This window comes from Rattus rattus, chromosome 17 (assembly GCF_011064425.1).
Source record: "Rattus rattus isolate New Zealand chromosome 17, Rrattus_CSIRO_v1, whole genome shotgun sequence".
NCBI lineage: Eukaryota > Metazoa > Chordata > Mammalia > Rodentia > Muridae > Rattus > Rattus rattus.
In genome coordinates, this window is record NC_046170.1 from 7,839,649 (window position 1) to 7,861,261 (window position 21,613).

A 21,613-nucleotide genomic window follows, 5' to 3' on the forward strand; every position below is an offset into this window, starting at 1 on the left:
TGAAGTATAAACCATGCAAAGTTTTCGACCATTCAATGTTGATACAGAGCATTTCCCTTTTTCAGAAAAGTGGCTGTAGTTTAAATGTTTAACCCTTCCAAAAGTCAAGTTGAAATTTAATTGCAGTTACAACAGTATTTAGAGGTGCAGTGGTTAAAAAATGGTTAGGCCATAAGGGCTTTGCCCTGCCAAATGGATTAATGTTGCTATTACTGTTGTCTCTTTCTTAAAGAGAGGCAAATTTCACTCCTGTTTGCCTGTCCCTCTCATCTTCACTTTCTGTTACTGTGTGTGATGCTCATGGTATAGCAACATAAACCTCATGGCAAAACCTTGTTCTTGAACTGTACAATCTCCTGGACTGTGAGGAAAATGTTGCTCTGCACATATTACCAGGACACGTGGCAATCTGTCACAGCAGCACAGATGGACTAAGACAGAGATTCCATATAAAAATAAATGCATCTGATGCTTACCTCCAGACCGATTCCAAGGAGAAAAAGAGGTTTAAGCTAACATTTCCTGCTTTATCACCTTTGTGATCGAAAACTCTGGGCAGATAATACTCAAGAGCTTGAGCAACATTGCCCTACTTAACAGTGAGCCACAGGGTATAATTAATTTATGCATGTGAAACATACTGAATACCTTAGAATTAATATTCTCCCTCTTGTACAAATATTTGCACAAGTGAAAATTCAGCACCTTGACATTTGTTGAAATGGTTGCATTGAAAAGGGGGTGGGTAAATTGACTCCAGTACAGGTGCTATCAGTCAGGGAAGAAGACAGCCCTCTGCCAATGAGAGAACATGAAGGATGAGGGAAATATGCAGAATTAAGAAGTACTTCGGGAGATTCGGTAGGCCATCACTTAGAAATGCCACTTCCTTCTCAGATGTAGTCTGAGAAATAGAGTCGCAATATTCTGACTCACTGTGTTACGGATATCTTAACAAATTAATACGGTGATCTGTATAAGAAAGATGGACAAAGGCTGGGGATTTCCCTAAGTGTGTGGAGTGCTTGCCAAGAATGATGAGGGTCCTGAGTTCAATCCCTGGCATCACATAAACTATGGTGTCCTTGACTTGTAACGCCAGCCTTTGGGATGTGGAAGAAGGATCATTATCAGTTAGAAGTCACCTTTAGCTACATAGTAAACTAAAAGGCAACTTACAGTAGAGATCTCTGAAAATTGTTAAAACAGTTTCCAAATTGAGTTCTTTCTAAAGCTAATAGTCAATTTTTTGTTTTATGTCAGTGTGTCAAATACTAAAAGATGCAGTATATGAGTTTGGGATCTGAGTTGAGAAATTAAGTGAAGATTAATTTTTTTAAAATATAAGACCTCAAAGAGTAAAGGGGAACCTATTTGTTACATATACTAACTATCCATTGGAACAATTATAGGGCCCTGAAATTTACCAATAGTCATTCAATCTGAAGAAATTAAAAAAAGTGGGTTCATGTACATTTGAGATATCATATATATCAAAGGTACTATGGAATGTAGATGCAAAATGTACGCTTGACTCTGTTTCCAAGATCCACAGTGAAGATCTCACATATTATTTTTGCTCCTACCAAAAATATCAAATATTAGTTATATTTACATTCTCTGAAATCCATTCTCTCAAATATGGCAATCCCATGAAGCCTCAGCTTTGCTCTAATAAAGAATTTATTTGGAACACATACAAGCCTATTTATCCTTCTACTACTTCTTCCAAATGCTTTAGGTAAAAATCAGAAATAACTAGTTTCCATAGTGTTGGAAGTCCGAGGTAAGTTTTGAAGTGTCAGAAAGAAGGCAAATTTTAGTTAAAACCTGATTTTCCCCTGATATTTTCAAATTTCATAAAAAGTGATGTCATCTCAAAATAGATTATACTGTTGTGATTCTAATACTTAATTGTTACAGTTGTGTAGAATGAGGAGACAGAACAAGAAAGAGGAGAGAGTCATGCCCTTTTAACTATTGAATAATAACTCAACACTGAGCTGTACAGAATTTGTAAATATTTTCAGTGCCTATTATTAATAGTCCTTGAGTCAGACTATTACAGTTTTAAGATTCTTGAACTTGCAAATTTTTAAACCTAGCAAAATTTGATTGCTAAAGGTGTTAATTTTTTGTACTCAGTCACATCTGAATTCAAATATTCTGTGAGAATTCTAAGGAGAGAGAGAGAGAGAGAACTTGACTGTGAAAAGTTTATGAGGCCACTTATTTCCTTGACCCCATTTGGCAGAACAGGATCTGAGGACCAGCCAAGAGTCACTGCAGCCTGTACAATTACCAAGAGCTTTACCTATTGTTACTGCCCAAGGTCTGGCACACATTGCTTTCCATTATTCCTATTTGTGTCTGGAACAGTTAATTTATACTCTGTTGAGAATGAAAGCAGGAAAACAAAACTTGCATTCCATTTTCTTGTTTCATATAACCCCACAAAACTGTGTTCATTGCAATTAAGATATCTCTGCTTCTTCTTCACAGGTTTCATAGGTGTTAGGACAATGGTGTCCGCTAAAGTAGACCATACCACTGCAGTAATATTAAAAATTAATAGTCCCAGAACCCGTGGGAGAGATACCTTACCGCCTGGTCAGGTGGGCACTCCTGAGGCTGCAGAGCGGAAGAGACCACCAACACTGCCCACCCCTGCCCACATCCCTGACCCAAGAGGAAACTGTACAAGGCCTCTGGGTTCCTGTGGGGGAGGGCCTAGCAGCGGCAGGAGCCCTGCCTGAGACACCGCCGGAACCTGAAGGAAACAGACCGGATAAACAGTTCTCTGCACCCAAATCCCGTGGGAGGGAGAGCTAAACCTTCAGAGAGGCAGACACGCCTGGCGAAACCAGAAGAGACTGCTCTCTGCACACACATCTCGGACGCCAGAGGAAAACACCGGAGGCCATCTGGAACCCTGGTGCATGGAGGCTCCCGGAAGAGGCGGCGCAGATCTTCCTGGTTGCTGCCACCTCGGAGAGCCCGTGGGCAGAACCCCGCGAGCGAACTTGAGCCTCGGGACCACAGGTAAGACTAACTTATCTGCTGCAAGTGACCTGCCTGGTGAACTCAAGGCACAGGTCCACAGGAACAGCTGAAGACCTGTAGAAAGGAAAAACTACACACCCGAAAGCAGAACACTCTGTCCCCATAACTGACTGAAAGAGAGGAAAACAGGTCTACAGCACTCCTGACACACAGGCCTATAGGACAGATTTAGCCACTGTCAGAAATAGCAGAACAAAGTAACACTAGAGATAATTTGATGGCGAGAGGCAAGCGAGGAACCCAAGCAACAGAAACCAAGACTACATGGCACCATCGAGCCCAATTCTCCCATCAAAACAAACATGGAATATCCAAACACACCAGAAAAGCAAGATCTAGATTCAAAATCATATTTGACCATGATGCTGGAGAACTTCAAGAAAGACATGATGAACTACCTTAGAGAACAAGTAGAAGCCTAAAGAGAGGAATCGCAAAAATCCCTGAAAGAATTCCAGGAAAACACAATAAAACAGTGGAAGGAATTAAAAATGGAAATAGAAGCAATCAAGAAAGAACACATGGAAACAACCCTGGATATAGAAAACCAAAAGAAGAGACAAGGAGCTGTAGATACAAGCTTTACCAACAGAATACAAGAGATGGAAGAGAGAATCTCAGGAGCAGAAGATTCCATAGAAATCATTGACTCAACTGTCAAAGATAATGTAAAGGGAAAAGCTACTGGTCCAAAACATACAGGAAATCCAGGACTCAATGAGAAGATCAAACCTAAGGATAATAGGTATAGAAGAGAGTGAAGACTCCCAGCTCAAAGGACCAGTAAATATCTTCAACAAAATCATAGAAGAAAACTTCCCTAACCTAAAAAGAGATACCCATAGGCATACAAGAAGCCTACAGAACTCCAAATAGATTGGACCAGAAAAGAAACACCTCCCCGTCACATAATAGTAAAACACCAAACGCACAAAAATAAAGAAAGAATATTAAAAGCAGTAAGGAAAAAAGGTCAAGTAACATATAAAGGCAGACCTATCAGAATCACACCAGACTTTTCGCCAGAAACTATGAAGGCCAGAAGATCCTGGACTGATGTCATACAGACCCTAAGAGAACACAAATGCCAGCCCAGGCTACTGTATCCTGCAAAACTCTCAATTAACATAGGTGGAGAAACCAAGATATTCCATGACAAAACGAAATTTACACAATATCTTTCTACAAATCCAGTGCTACAAAGGATAATAAATGGTAAAGCCCAACATAAGGAGGCAAGCTATACCCAAGAAGAGGGAAGAAACTAATCGTCTTGGCAACAAAACAAAGAGAAGAAAAGCACACAAACATAAACTCACATCCAAATATGAATATAACAGGAAGCAATAATCACTATTCCTTAATATCTCTCAACATCAATGGCCTCAACTCCCCAATAAAAAGACATAGATTAACAAACTGGATACTTAACGAGGACCCTGCATTCTGCTGCCTACAGGAAACACACCTCAGAGACAAAGACAGACACTACCTCAGAGTGAAAGGCTGGAAAACAACTTTCCAGGCAAATGGTCGGAAGAAGCAAGCTGGAGTAGCCATTCTAATATCAAATAAAGTCAACTTTCAACTAAAAGTCATCAAAAAAGATAAGGAAGGACACTTTATATTCATCAAAGGAAAAATCCACCAAGATGAACTCTCAATCCTAAATATCTATGCCCCAAATACAAGGGCACCTACATACGTAAAAAAGAAACCTTACTAAAGCTCAAAACACATATTGCACCTCACACAATAATAGTAGGAGACTTCAACACCCCACTCTCATCAATGGACAGATCATGGAAACAGAAATTAAACAGAGACGTAGACAGACTAAGAGAAGTCATGAGCCAAATGGACTTAACGGATATTTATAGTACGTTCTACCCTAATGCAAAAGGATATACCTTCTTCTCAGCTCCTCATGGTACTTTCTCCAAAATTGACCATATAATTGGTCAAAAACGGGCCTCAACAGGTACAGAAAGATAGAAATAATCCCATGCGTGCTATCGGACCACCACGGCCCAAAGCTGGTCTTCAATAACAATAAGGGAAGAATGCCCACATATACGTGGAAATTGAACAATGCTCTACTCAATGATAACCTGGTCAAGGAAGAAATAAAGAAAGAAATTAAAAACTTTTTAGAATTTAATGAAAATGAAGGTACAACATACCCAAACTTATGGGACACGATGAAAGCTGTGCTAAGAGGAAAACTCATAGCGCTGAGTGCCTGCAGAAAGAAACAGGAAAGAGCATATGACAGCAGCTTGACAGCACACCTAAAAGCTCTAGAACAAAAAGAAGCAAATACACCCAGGAGGAGTAGAAGGCAGGAAATAATCAAACTCAGAGCTGAAATCAACCAAGTAGAAACAAAAAGGACCATAGAAAGAATCAACAGAACCAAAAGTTGGTTCTTTGAGAAAATCAACAAGATAGATAAACCCTTAGCCAGACTAACGAGAGGACACAGAGAGTGTGTCCAAATTAACAAAATCAGAAATGAAAAGGGAGACATAACTACAGATTCAGAGGAAATTAAAAAAAAATCATCAGATCTTACTATAAAAGCCTATACTCAACAAAACTTGAAAATCTGCAGGAAATGGACAATTTCCTAGACAGATACCAGGTACCGAAGTTAAATCAGGAACAGATAAACCAGTTAAACAACCCCATAACTCCTAAGGAAATAGAAGTAGTCATTAAAGGTCTCCCAACCAAAAAGAGCCCAGGTCCAGACGGGTTTAGTGCAGAATTCTATCAGACCTTCATAGAAGACCTCCTACCAATATTATTCAAACTATTCCACAAAATTGAAACAGATGGAGCACTACCGAACTCCTTCTATGAAGCCACAATTACTCTTATACCCAAACCACACAAAGACCCAACAAAGAAAGAGAACTTCAGACGAATTTCCCTTATGAACATCGGCAAAAAATACTCAACAAAATTCTGGCAAACCGAATCCAAGAGCACATCAAAACAATCATCCACCATGATCAAGTAGGCTTCATCCCAGGCATGCAGGGATGGTTTAATATACGGAAAACCATCAACGTGATCCATTATATAAACAAACTGAAAGAACAAAACCACATGATCATTTCATTAGATGCTGAGAAAGCATTTGACAAAATTCAACACCCCTTCATGATAAAAGTCCTGGAAAGAATAGGAATCCAAGGCCCATACCTAAACATAGTAAAAGCCATATACAGCAAACCAGTGGCTAACATTAAACTAAATGGAGAGAAACTTGAAGCAATCCCACTAAAATCAGGGACTAGACAAGGCTGCCCACTCTCTCCCTACTTATTCAATATAGTTCTTGAAGTTCTAGCCAGAGCAATCAGACAACAAAAGGAGGTCAAGGGGATACAGATCGGAAAAGAAGAAGTCAAAATATCACTATTTGCAGATGATATGATAGTATATTTAAGTGATCCCAAAAGTTCCACCAGAGAACTACTAAAGCTGATAAACAACTTCAGCAAAGTGGCTGGGTATAAAATTAACTCAAATAAATCAGTAGCCTTCCTCTACACAAAAGAGAAACAAGCCGAGAAAGAAATTAGGGAAACGACACCCTTTATAATAGACCCAAATAATATAAAGTACCTCGGTGTGACTTTAACCAAGCAAGTAAAAGATTTGTACAACAAGAATTTCAAGACTCTGAAGAAAGAAATTGAAGAAGACCTCAGAAGATGGAAAGATCTCCCATGCTCATGGATGGGCAGGATTAATATAGTAAAAATGGCCATTTTACCAAAAGCGATCTACAGATTCAATGCAATTCCCATCAAAATACCAATCCAATTCTTCAAAGAGTTAGACAGAACAATTTGCAAATTCATCTGGAATAACAAAAAACCCAGGATAGCTAAAGCTATCCTCAACAATAAAAGGACTTCAGGGGGAATCACTATCCCTGAACTCAAGCAGTATTACAGAGCAATAGTGATAAAAACTGCATGGTATTGGTACAGAGACAGACAGATAGAACAATGGAATAGAATTGAAGACCCAGAAATGAACCCACACACCTATGGTCACTTGATTTTTGACAAAGGAGCCCAAACCATCCAATGGAAAAAAAGATAGCATTTTCAGCAAATGGTGCTGGTTCAACTGGAGGTCAACATGTAGAAGAATGCAGATTGATCCATGCTTATCACCCTGTACAAAGCTTAAGTCCAAGTGGATCAAGGACCTCCACATCAAACCAGACACACTCAAACTAATAGAAGAAAAACTAGGGAAGCATCTGGAACACATGGGCACTGGAAAAATTTCCTGAACAAAACACCAATGGCTTATGCTCTAAGATCAAGAATCACAAATGGGATCTCATAAAACTACAAAGCTTCTGTAAGGCAAAGGACACTGTGGTCAGGACAAAACGGCAACCAACAGATTGGGAAAAGATCTTTACCAATCCTACAACAGATAGAGGCCTTATATCCAAAATATACAAAGAACTCAAAAAGTTAGACCGCAGGGAGACAAATAACCCTATTAAAAAATGGGGTTCAGAGCTAAACAAAGAATTCACAGCTGAGGAATGCCGAATGGCTGAGAAACACCTAAAGAAATGTTCAACATCTTTAGTCATCAGGAAAATGCAAATCAAAACAACCCTGAGATTTCACCTCACACCAGTGAGAATGGCTAAGATCAAAAACTCAGGTGACAGCAAATGCTGGCGAGGATGCGGAGAAAGAGGAACACTCCTCCATTGTTGGTGGGGTTGCAGACTGGTACAACCATTCTGGAAATCAGTCTGGAGGTTCCTCAGAAAATTGGACATTGAACTGCCTGAGGATCCAGCTATACCTCTCTTGGGCATATACCCAAAAGATGCCCCAACATATAAAAAAGACACGTGCTCCACTATGTTCATCACAGCCTTATTTATAATAGCCAGAAGCTGGAAAGAACCCAGATGCCCTTCAACAGAGGAATGGATACAGAAAATGTGGTACATCTACACAATGGAATATTACTCAGCTATCAAAAAACAACGAAGTTTATGAAATTGTAGGCAAATGGTTGAACTGGAAAATATCATCCTGAGTGAGCTAACCCAATCACAGAAAGACATACATGGTATGCACTCATTGATAAGTGGCTATTAGCCCAAATGCTTGAATTACCCTAGATGCCTAGAACAAATGAAACTCAAGACGGATGATCAAAATGTGAAGGCTTCACTCCTTCTTTAAAAGGGGAACAAGAATACCCTTGGCAGGGAAGAGAGAGGCAAAGATTAAAACAGAGACTGAAGGAACACCCATTCAGAGCCTGCCCCACATGTGGCCCATACATATAGAGCCACCCAATTAGACAAGATGGATGAAGCAAAGAAGTGCAGACCGACAGGAGCCGGATGTAGATCGATCCTGAGAGACACAGCCAGAATACAGCAAATACAGAGGCGAATGCCAGCAGCAAACCACTGAACTGAGAACGGGACCCCCGTTGAAGGAATCAGAGAATGAACTGGAAGAGCTTGAAGGGGCTTGAGACCCCATATGTACAACAATGCCAAGCAACCAGAGCTTCCAGGGACTAAGCCACTACCTAAAGACTATACATGGACTGACCCTGGACTCTGACCTCATAGGTAGCAATGAATATCCTAGTAAGAGCACCAGTGGAAGGGGAAGCCCTGGGTCCTGCTAAGACTGAACCCCCAGTGAACTAGACTGTCGGGGGGAGGCGGCAATGGGGGGAGGGGGGAGGGGAACACCCATAAGGAAGGGGGGAGGAAGGGATGTTTGCCCGAAACCGGAAAGGGAATAACACCGAAATGTACATAAGAAATACTCAAGTTAATAAAAAAAAAAAGAGTTATAAACAGGGTCAGGGGTGGGGCAGACAAAGCCCTGGTGTACTCAGAATCAGTTTCTATTTCCTTGGGCTTACCTATCATCATGCTCTGACCTTGGCACCCTGAATAACCTTCGGTAGCTTTAAGAGGAGGATAGATGTGTATGCTAAGTTAATCCCCACTGGTTAATAAAAGTCTACATAAAACAAAAAAAAAATTAATAGGGTGGAAAGGGAAGTTCCACTGGTGATCAATCATACAAAAATCTTCGAAAGACCTTCTCCAAATTTATATTTTGTGTATGCATACATATCTCTTTACCCAGGCATACATATACTTATCACCAATTACAGACATGCCTTAAATTGTGTGTGTGTGTGTGTGGTGTGTGGTGGTGTGTGTGTGTGTGTGTGTGTGTGTGTGTGTGTGTGTGTGTGTGTGTGTTTGCCAACCACCACAACTCTCATTAACCTTTTAAAGATCAAAATTTCAAGTTCATTGAGTTCCAAATTTCTGGTTCTCATGTTCATATACACTGAAAGTTCTTAACAAAGAAATCATATTTATCCTTATTAAATCCTGAATTAAATCATATTTATCCTTATTAAATCCTGAATTAAATATTAACTACAAATTCTCAACATGACATCATGTACATAGTGATTTGAAAAAATAACTTTTCCTTCTACTTATTGAACAATTTGAGATAGGGAGTTGTGGAATGGGTCAGTGTTTTCAGTAAAAGCATAATGATAGGAGTTCGGGTTCCATTAAACAGCTATGCTTAAAATGCAGGATGTGGCTGTAACCATAGGACTTAGAGCAGAGCTGGTGGCATTGAGACACTCACTATGACTTTCTGTCTGGCACGCCTTGCTGAAATACAGTGATTTTTAGGTTCCATGAGAGGCATTGTCAAAAATAAATGAAAGATGGACCAGTTGAGGAGGGCATCTAATTTCATCCTATGGCTTCTAAGTCCACAGGATACATACATACATACATACATACATACATACATACATACATACATACATACATACTTACATACATGCATACATACATGCATACACATACATACATACTTAGACATATCTCAGAGAGCTTGAAGTAGAAAGATCTCATTATTTTTGTATAAGTTCACAATTGCATGTCCGTGAGGGGAATAATTTGTAGTTATTATACCCAGAATGTTCTACTGAACTACAAAGTTTGAAAGTAATTTGAAGAAGGAGTGATTTTGTTGATAGCCATCATTTTTTTGAAGTAGCCCCAGCTTGGGATTCTCCAAAAGAACAGATTCCCAAATCACGAGTTTCTAAATACAACTAAATTCTTTAGACTGTGTTGCTCAAAGGTGTTCTGTTAATTTTTTTAAAAATTTCTCTTCACAAGGCTAAGTCCATCCTACAAACAATAATAACAGCAGCAAATTGCTATCTTATCACTTTATTACTTTCCTATAACATTTGGACATTATACAGAAAATAGGTAGTAAAAGCCTCATTGTTTGGGATGACGTCTCTAAAGGTCTGTGAGCTACAGAAGCTGTTTCAGTCTATATCGCACACAACCATGTTTCCGAGAGTGGAGGAGAAAAACATTGCATATTTGATAGGAAACAATGATTGAAATGTGATTATTGACATCTTTAGAGCACCTACTTTCTTTTTCTCCACAACTTGGTCCTAGATTCTTAGCTTCCTCTTAATCCTTCCACACAATTTCCTGATTTGTTGTAGTTTGAAACTAAAGAGAAAATGATAGGAAACTCAAACTTTCTTTTTATTTCCCTAAAACATTCCAAAAATTTATTAGAGCTTTTATTGGTCTTTCATATAGACCAAGGGTATCATCAGCCATTTTAAAGTTTCCAAGAAAGTTGCAAAAGTGAAATAAAGCAGGCATTGGTGTCTACTACTTATGATCACCACAACTGGGTTTTCTAGTTTGGTATGCACAGAGCTCGAGATGTCACTCTTGTGAATAATACTTCATGGCTCCTGGATGAGAGAATCATCAGTCATGTGTAAAAGGTACCGTTACCTGATCTAATCTTATACAATCTATATGAGTATCTTTGGTTTGTTGGAGTGCAATCAACCATATCATAGCTGCAGTTCCCAAATAATCAGACAATTATATTTATCAAGAATGGCAACACATAGAACATATCACAAACTTTTGGGATTCTAGATTTAGATATAACTGTCAACCTGATCCAGCCTAAAGCTATCTGAGAGGAAATCAATTTAGGAACGCCCTAGGTCTTCTTCCTTTTCTTTCCTTCTTTTTTTTCCCTCTCTCCTATCCATGTTTAGATTTTTGTCTTACTTTACTGACTCATAGATGTCTTTGGTACTAACTATAGAACATTTGATCCACAAGTGACATGATTTCCTCTAGTCATCATTAACTATATATAAATTACTTGAGATTATCTTTCCAAGACGTGTACTTGTGGGGTTGCTATTCTCGCTTAGTATCCCTCATAAACCCTGAGATTCAGGCCTGCCTCACAATGCAATACCAACTGATTTGGAATTTGGGCAAGACCTTATTAGCAGTTCTTCTAAACCCAAATCTTCTGCCTGTTACACTGTCATCAAGGTTTTAGAACTCTTTCTCTGAGAACTTTTAGAAAACACTATGATTATTTTATACATAGATAGCAAACCACTCTCTTGATATACAATGAACCCTATTACTTGTTTCCTATGTTTGTGTGTGTGTGCTCAAACATGTGCATTGTGTTGTGTAGTCTTCTAGATATGTTCTAATTTAATATCTTTTAGTTATACAAATTTTAATGTATAATCTGTATTGGTTAGGCACAATTCTTCAACCTGAGTGCCTAGAGCATGATTTAGCATGTGGAGGAAGAGTAAATACCAATTAATGTGAACTAAGGAGTCATTTCTATCTTTTATGCAAAGTCCTACAAGTTTGGCCTGCTTGAAAATCTCTGAATATTCCTTTTCAACAACACACTGATCCTGTCTGTAGCTATGTTAACCTATGAAGTCCTGATTAAAAAGAGACCCTGTGCCCCGTATGTTTGTAATTTATCACTTTGACTCTGAAGGCATTAAACTGACTCAATTCTGTTCCAGCATTCCACGAGGACTCCATTATTATCTTGATTTTTCTAAAAAGGAACCATTCATTACATGCTCCCTACCCCCCAGGAGTATTTTGTTTTTTAACTCCGGTCCATTTTACAGGTTCCACTGCGACAAATCTTATTTGTATCCAAAGAAGAAAGATGGTCTTAGTTTCAAGAAGAAGAAGAAAAAAAAAGGGTCAATGAATTAAGTTGGTTTATTTTTAAGCAGGCCATTTTTCATACTCTAGCTTGCTTGGAGCAAAGCTTGGACTGCTCTGAAACTTCACCCCAGTTTCCCCAGATAATTAAGCATTTACTATTTACTCGTCCAGCATTTCATTTACCCGTCCTGTCTTCAGTCGCTTAGGATGTACTGCAACTGTTTTCTCACTGCTGGCTTCAAATTAGAGCTACTGAAGGAAATCCTGCTTTTCTCTCTGGCTGTGCCCAAAATGTTATAAGCAAACATATGGTATTGGGGGTGGAGAAGAGAGAGAAGAAAAAAAAGGCAATATTTTTAGACTACAAATAAGCTATTTTGAGCCTTTTGAAGTTTCATAATAAAAGCTATTCACAAAAATGATGGTGCATTTTACAATTGCTTTCACTCACTTCTTGTTCAACACGACATTGTCTCAGCCCTATGCCTACTTATAAAGGAAACTGGGACCTATTTTCAAGTTTAGTAGGTTTCTCTAAAACCAATGACCTACACTAATGTAAAATATACCACATGTATAGATGTCACATGTGGTGGCTTCAGAGAATTCAAATCTGGGGTGCAGATTCACACTATTTCTCTTTTGATATGGCTTCAGAACGTTGAGCAAGAAATTCTATTAAGCCCCATATCTTTGTTGTTGTTGTTGTTGTTGTTGTTGTTGCCGTTGTCGTTGTTGGTACTGGTGGTGGTGGTGGAGATGCTCAAATGGTAACGTCTTTCTCAAAACAAAGTTCTCAAAACAATGACTATGTATTTGATGAGGTGAGTGGCACAGGCAGCACCATGTCAAAAATGCAGTAAGTGTTAGATTAAGGGATGGCTTTGCATATGTTTGTTTCCTTTTCTCTCTTATTATAATTAGACAGAATAATCTTTAAAGGCTGGGGAGCTTTTTAACTCCTTCTTCATGAAATCCCATCATGTGCAAGGTGAAGACAGTAGCATTTCTATCTGCAGCGTTGTTTAAAGTGCAAGCAAAGAGGAAGTTGATTTGGATGAGAGGAGAAGGAGAGGAACAGCGAAGAGTGGAGGGGGGGAAACCACAATCAGGATATATGATCTGAGAAAAACTATTTTTTCCATTTTTCTTAAATTGGGTATTACTTATTTACATTACAGATGTTATTCCCTTTCCCGGTTTCCTGTCCATCAGCTCCCTAAAAATAAATAAAGTTCAGTCCGAACTAGAATATGAAAAAAAAACAGTGTTTTTTTAATTGGATAGTTACTTATATTTTTTAATTGTTAACCCCTTTCTAGGTTTCCCCTCTGGAATTTACTTATTCCTTTCCCCCTCCCCATGCCTCTATGAGAGAGTTCACCCACCCAATCACCCACTTCCTTCCATCTCCCGACTCTGGCATTCAACTACACTGGGGCTTTGAGCCTTTACAGGGCCAAAAGCCTCTCCTCTCATTGATACCCAACAAGGCCATCCTTTGCTACATATGTGGCTGCAGCCGTGGGTCCCTCCATGTATACTTTTCTGTTGCTGGTTTAGTCTCTGGGAGCTCTGTCGGGTGCGGGGGATCTGGTTGGTTGATATTGAAGGGTTTTCAACCACTTCAGCTCCTTCAGTCCTTTTTCTAACTCATCCATTGGGATGCCCATTTCAGTCCAATGGTTGATTGAGAGCATCTGACTCTGTATTTCTCAGGCTCTGGCAGAGCGTCTCAGGAGACAGCTATATAAGGCTCCTGTCAACATGCACTTCTTGGCATGCAAAATATTGTCTGGGTTTCGTGACAGTATATGGGACGAATCCCCAGGTGGGGTTGTCTCTGGATGACCTTTCCCTCAGTCTCTGCTGTACACATTGTCTGTGTATTTCCTCCTGTGAATATTTTATTCCCCATTCTAAGAAGGATTGAAACATCCATTTCATTCTTTGGTCTTCCAATTTCTTGAGCATCAGTAAGTCAAGAACCTAGTGTATCTTGAGTATTCCGAGCTTTTGGGCTAACATCCATTTATCAGTGAGTGCATACCATGTGTGTTTTTCTGTGATTGGGTTACCTCACTCAGAATGATATTTCTTAGTTCTATCCATTTGCCTATGAATTTCATGAAGTCATTGTTTTTAATAGCTGGGTAGTATTCCATTGTGCAGATGTACCACATTTTCTGTATCCATTTCTCTGTTGAAGAGCATCTGGGTTCTTTCCAGATTCTGGCTATTATCAATAAGACTGCTATGAACATTGTAGAGCATGTGTCCTTGTTATATTTTGGAGCAACTTTTGAATATATGCCCAGAAGTGATATAGCTGGGTCCTCAAGTAGTACTATGTCCGATTTTCCGAGGAACCTGAGACTGATTGGCAGAGTGGTTGTACTAGCTTGCAATCCCACCAACAATAGATGAGTGTTCCTCTTCATATCATCACCAGCATCTCTTGTCACCTGTGTTTTTGATCTTAGCCATTCTGGTGTGTATGACGTGGAATGCTGAACATTTCTTTAGGTGCTTCTCGGCCATTTGATATTCTTCAGTTGAGAATTCCTTGGTTTTGTTTTGTTTTGTTTTTTCATTTCTTTTTTATTGGATTTTTTAAATTTACATTTCAAATATTATCCTCTTTCCCCCACCCAACTACCCACCCCTACCTGCCTCCTTTCTCTGACACTCCCCTACACTATGGGTTCCATCCTTGGTGGAACCAGGGACTTCTCCTGCCTTTGGTGCCCAGTAAGGCCATCCTCTGCTACATATGCAGCTGGATCCAAGGGTGTGTCCATGTGTACTCTTTAGATGGGGGGTTAGTCCTTGGGAGCTCTGGTTGGTTGGGATTGTTGTTCTTATGGGGTGCAAACTCCTTAAGCTCCTTCAGTTTCTTTCTCTAAGTCCACAACGGGGACCCGTTCTCAGTTTAATGGTTAGCTGTGAGCATTCACCTCTGTATTTGTCATAGTTATCTCCCATTTTTAATATGGTTATTTGATTCTCTGGAGTCTAACTTCTTGAGTGCCTTTTATTTCTAGAAGGCCTGACACTAAGTATCACAGTGACCACAGGAAGAGGGAGATCGCCTAGTAATTATTCTTTTCTTTCTCTTGACTCTAAATTTTCTGTTCTTTAAGTGAATTTGAGCAACATCTTCTGTGAGTTTAGGATTTTTCCTGTTTTTGGAACAGTAATAATCGAAATTAAATCACCTACAAATTGAATATATAGATTTGGAAATGACAAGAATGTTAGTAACTCTAAATGAATATCAAAGAAAATATGATTGAAATTAAGTGTTCACTTGTGAAAGAATAAAGAAAATAAATTATATGTGAGCTCGAAAACTATAAACTATAATCTGAATCCTCCGATTTCTGTAATTTTTGATGATCCCATTCCTCTTTCCATGGTAACTCTCTCTCTCTCTTTCTCTCTCTAATTAAAGAATTATGCTTGGGTGCAATGTTCTAGGCTGTACATGAACTAACACAGCACAAAAATCCTCATTTGTCTCAATCTTGGCCCTTTGTATATGAGAAATATTTAAATTTAAATAAATATTTAAAAATTTTTCATATTTTAAATATTTAAAATATGAAAAGTTAATGGATACAATAATTACTGATTCTTTTTTCAAGCTCACAAAAGGAATTAAAGAACAAATTTTTTGTCTCTTGGTGATCTTGATACCTGGAATAAGGGAAGTGCCCTTCTGATGAAGATCACCCACTATAACATCAGAACATAATTCCATTGTATGAGAATATAATAAGCACAGGAAAGCAGGATTCATCTGTTCCAACATCAGATGTTCTGCTCTTATCTTTACTGTGAGGACAAGATGATATTAGGTTGTTTTCTGCCTCTTATGATTTGGAATTTTTTAACATATTGAAAATGTGCTCATGCCAAGAATTTGTTGACAGTTCTCAAGCAGCAGTCTACATTTCATAAAGATCCTTAACATAGCCGTACTGCACAGCCTGTTGAGTGAACAGTTCTCTGTCAAATTATTGATCACTTTACCTGCAGGTCTGATCCTTGCTGGCATGGCCAGGTCCCTGTAAAAACTGATAACATTTTATGATTGAATTGTGCTGTGTCACTTTCTGAAATCGACAAACCAAATAGGTACAGAGACATTTATTGAGAGTGCTGTTCGAGTTGGATTTTCTGTTGTTGTGATAAAATATTGAGCCATAAAAGAATTGGAGAGGAAAGGGTTTATTTCGTTTTACAATTCCCAGATCATAATCCATCGTGAAAGAAAGTCAGGGCAGAATTTCAAGGCATGAACCTGAAGTCAGAAAACAAGGATGAATTCTGCTTATTGACTTGCTTGCAGACTCATGTTTACCTACCTTTCTTTTACAGGCAAAGCCCCCCTGTCTAGGGATGCTATTACTCACAGTTGGCTTAGCCCTCCTGTGTCAATCAGCAGTCAACAAACACCCCTGAAGACAGGCCTACAGGGCATTGGATGGAGGTAATTCTTCAACTGAAGTTTCCTCTTCCTAGATGTGTCAAGGTGACAACTAAAGCTAAGTATGACAAATGCCATCCGATGTATAAGGAGTCTCTGCTCATTCCTAAACATTTCTTTATGGTTTCTAGAATTCTAAATCTGGGTAGAAGTTTGCGAACATTCTTGATGCTTTTGATGCATGCGAGCTACTAATTACCCAACATTTGCTGACCCTGCATGGTACTACGTTGAGCATTACACTCACTGGTTTCATAAGGCAGGGCTTTGCTCTTCAGTTGTAGTAAGAATGGTCTAGAGACACAAATGTCCATAGTTCAATATAGGGTATACGCAAGAGAATAGACACTCATGTGCAGTATGAGATGACTTAGATACTTTATGGATCCCTATGGATTCACCCAAAATTGAGCCAGAACTGTCACAGCTAGTCTTTTCTTACTTTCTCTTTTTTCTTTTTTAACCTATGAGAATCTTATCTGAAGCACTTTATTTCAATTTGGCTTCCTGACTAGTTTGATCTTCAAGTCATAAACCCCATTAATCAGTATTTATTCCTAACTCCATTCCAATATCTTTTTCTCAGAGTGTCCAAGTGATCCACATCTTGCCACCACTAAAGGTATTTTCGTGAGTGTTCCCTTTGAATTTCAACTTGTCTGGCTCTGGTCTTAACTTATACGGAAAGTCCTGGTCATACAAGTGAGGAATTGTTCTTAAAAAGTTTATTTGAGTTGGGAAGCTCTCCAGATGTGGGTAGCACTTCTAAGTAGCAGCCCAAATAAATGGAAGTTGGAGAAAGAAAAACTTTTACCCCACTTGTTTGGATTCATTTTTGTGTAGGCAAGTTCATCAACACTGCTGTCAACTTGCTACTGCCACTCCAGCTGCTGTCATTTCCTTTGCATCTGAAACTATCTTCATTTAATACAGATCAGAAGTCTATAGCTCTCTTGTAATCCTCTGGGCTCTCAAAACCAGATAGGGCGCTTAAGTGCATTGTATTTTAGTCTGAGGAGTTACACCTCCTCAGGCTTCACAGTAGGACAGCAGCTATTGGTAGATGATACCTGTTCTGTTTCCTTTAAGCCAACCTAATACTTTTCACTTTAATGCACATATTTATTCTTTTGTTTCTAAAAACATTGAGAACCTTTCTAAAGGCTGCTAAAAGTAGAACTACACATTTTCTTTTTTTATCATTTTATTTTATTTCTTATTGGATATTTTTATTTGCAATTCAAATGTTATGCAACAGTTTTCTGTCCATAAGACCACTATCCTATCCCCCACCCCTTTCTTCTGTAAGGGTGTTCTCCCTCTCACCATACATGTTTTCTACAGTGTTTATTTTTCTATTTCTATATAAACTTGCTGCTCTTCTCTCAATGTCTTTAACCAGTTTTTCTTTTTAAGGAGAAAAAAAGTTTTGCTGAAATGATAAGAATTAGATTCCATGAGAAAACCAACACCCTTTCTTTTAAGTTGAACATACTCAAGTGTAATAATGCATAAATTTACAGGGTGATGTATAAATTTCACTCAGAAGCCACATCTTCAGGCCATATACACCCTAAGTGAGATAATGTTTGTAATAGCAGTTCTTGTTGTCTGAAGAAGGGCTGTGTATTATCGACCCCCTAATCAATAACCTTTATAGTTAATTTTATGCATATAGTTTTCATTTATTCTTAGTTGATCATTGAATGTGGTCTATTTTAAATTTCATTATCGCTTCTGTAGATAAAAATGTTGCCCTTAGCTACTCAATATTTACTTAGCAACTACTGTGTGAATTGTTTGACTATCTTTTTTTCTTTTTTGCTAAGAATTGTCTAAAGTAAGACCAGAATTACCTTATTAAATTACATATCAGACAATTTTATATTGGTCAAACTATAAACAAAAAAGCTTAAATGGATGTGATATGGATCCTGATAATACTGGCTAAAAATAAAATAATGACTGAAATTGAGAGCATTTAATTAGGCACACACACACACAGACAGACACACACACACACAGACACACACACAGACACACACACATATACACATATATATGTATATATACATACGTATGTATGTATAATCTTTCCATGTTTAATTCAGTAAGTGTATAACTATATATAGTGACTACTCAATAGGAATTCTTGCCTTCATATCTTTGTTTTATTTTTATTTTTTTTTTATTTTTTTTTTTCGGAGCTGGGGACCGAACCCAGGGCCTTGCGCTCGCTAGGCAAGCGCTCTACCGCTGAGCTAAATCCCCAACTTATATCTTTATTAAACTGGAAATGATCTACAAAAATGCTCAAGTGAACAGATCTAAAAACCAATACAGGAAACTATCCAACTTAAGTTTACAACCAAGGTGTTTCATTCTTATAGAAGCCCTTGTAACCAAGCTGTCACTTATCACAAGTGAACTTCAATGTGGCTGGGTATAGTGGTAGTTTACACCTATAATTCTAATACTAGAGAACTGAGGGCAAGAAGATTAGAAGGTCAAGGCCGGCATCTAAATGTTAAGGTCTTATCAAGAAGCTTGGGCTATGTGAGGTCTTGTAAAACAAGGAAAGGAAGGGAGAAAAGAAGAGAAGGAAGAAAGGAAGGAAGGAATGGAGGAAGAAAAGAAGAAAGGAAAGAAGGAAGGAACGATGGTGTATGGGAGGTATAAAACGAAAAGGCAGGTAGAGTGAAAGATGCAGTGAAGAAATCACAGAAATCTAACATTCTTACAATGGGTATGAAAATGGAGACATAGGTGTGAGTCTTAGCTTTTCTCAAATCTACCACTAGAATTTGACAGAGTTGTAGGGTTACAGAGAATGTATAGATTCCCTTTCTCTTTAAATGATACTTTATTCTATTTTATCCAGTATTATCTAAAGATTGAAATAGGACAAACTTTATGAAAGACTTTCTTCTTCCCTGGAGAAAATCATCTAACCATAACATCCCAATTTAATGCACTTTACAAGTGCTTTCCTGTTTCCAAATTTATGTTTACTACTGTAGCTGTGACCTATTTATGTATAAATGTACTTCTTTTAAATGCATATTTTGCTCTTTGAATTTATTTTGAAAAGCACAAAGAAAAATTTAATTTTTAATTTGATTAATGACTGGCATAATGGCAACTCATGGCATTTCTCTCAATAGCGGTAAAAATTTATGAACCAAAGAAAAAATAACACAGGTAGGCTGAATGATTCTGAATGGTTAGGTGAAGACAGGAACCACAGGGTAGAAAAGAAAAATACATGCAGTAGAAAGTATTTTTTTTATTAACAACTGCTCTTAATAACAACATTGACATCAATAAAATATAATAATGTTATGTATGCTGTAATAAAACCCCATGACTTAATACAGACTTTCAGAATAAATTTAATCTTAGGCTCTATTAAAGAATTTAAGAATAGATGTATTGTTCAATGAGATCTTTTCTATATTGTCTTCTTTATTTAAAACATCAATGTATATGTGCATGTTTATTTGTTTTTTTTGTTTTCTGAGAAAGGTATTTTTATAATATGTATCCAGTTAAACCTGTTGGTATTAGTTAAGTTTGATGGGGTCCATAAAATGTCTTTATAAAAGATCAAATGCTATGATATCAAAAAGGAGTCCAGTGGTAGATGTAATGATGGAGACATCCCAGTATATTAAATGGTCATTGTGTCACTAATAACACAAAGGCTGTGCTTATACCCACTTCATAGATGGGCAAACTGAAACCTAGAAAGTGACTTGTCACTTAACACAGAGCTGATAAACTACTGAATCTGTACTTAAATATGACATTCGACTTGCCTGATGTAAGCACATTTTCTTCCTTGATGCCTAGATGAAAAATGGTATTGGACCATCTGTTTTAAGGGAGATAGCCAACCCCAGTCTTATAATTCATTTTAATCAGCGTCAATAATTGCGGGCTAACCATGTACCTCACCGAGTGCAGTCAAACATTATTGGTAGAGTGAGTGGAATATTTAGCCAGAACATTTCATAAACCAGTTCCTAATAAGTGTTGCCCTGAAGCAAAACACATTAAATAGAATTTAAAATTTAAGCCACAAACCTGTTTCAGGCTCAATGGAAAAATACGGCTGTCCCTCCAAGATACTGTAAACCAACTTTGCACTGTTTCCATAAACTGGATCGTCAGCATCAGTGGCCGTTACATTAGTGACAGACGTACCTAATTTAAAAGAGAAAGAGAGACAGAATAAACGAGTGAAAAAATAAGAAAAAAAAACACATAATCTTTGCCAGGTGCTGAATTTTGTCAGGCATATCACACATGAAGCCATAGGAAAAAATAACTCCCTAAATATGGAGGCAAACTGCTTTGTTCGAACTTGAACAGCAAGAATTTTATAAGATACAGTACTGCCAGACTGAAATAGTGGATTAAGATAGCATTTTTAGTCTCTATTATTTAAGATGCCTTTGTAGTTTTCATCTTAAGGATGCCTAATAGACTAGTGTGAGCTTAAGGAATGTGCAAAGGAACCATATCAAAGAAATATGAAACAAAAGGTTAATAATATAATACAGCATGTAGCACTTGAGTTTTTTTAAAGTACAACAGAATGTACCTTGAAAAGTTATCTGCTGTAAAAGGCAGCACATAAATATCAAAGGAATATTTTATTCTATCACACTCACAGTCCCAGAATCTAAAATAAGATCGGAACCACCAATTAATCAGTGAGCTCAGGTAATTAGACATGTGGATAACAGAACAAAATCCTTCTCAACATTAATCTGTGTTTTATAACAACTACACACATAGTTTCCTGTATGGCAGGATATATGCTAATGAAAAATCCCGGTCCTAAAGAAGCAGAGAGTTCTGTGGTAGAACTAAAGAGAAGGTAATAGATAAGCTGACTCAGCAGTTCACGTGAATGCAGGGTCAGCAAGCATGTG

The 21,613-nt window shown here is 38.0% G+C and overlaps 1 protein-coding gene across 1 annotated transcript in view; it reads right to left on the bottom strand.

The window, feature by feature from the left end:
• Cdh8 (cadherin 8) overlaps positions 1 to 21,613 on the bottom strand; it is a 385,799-nt gene that overhangs the window by 183,923 nt on the left and 180,263 nt on the right. The window contains exon 4 of the mRNA XM_032888162.1: positions 20,760 to 20,879. Within this exon, the coding sequence (XP_032744053.1) occupies positions 20,760 to 20,879 (120 nt within the window). The remainder of the gene's footprint in view (positions 1 to 20,759; positions 20,880 to 21,613) is intronic.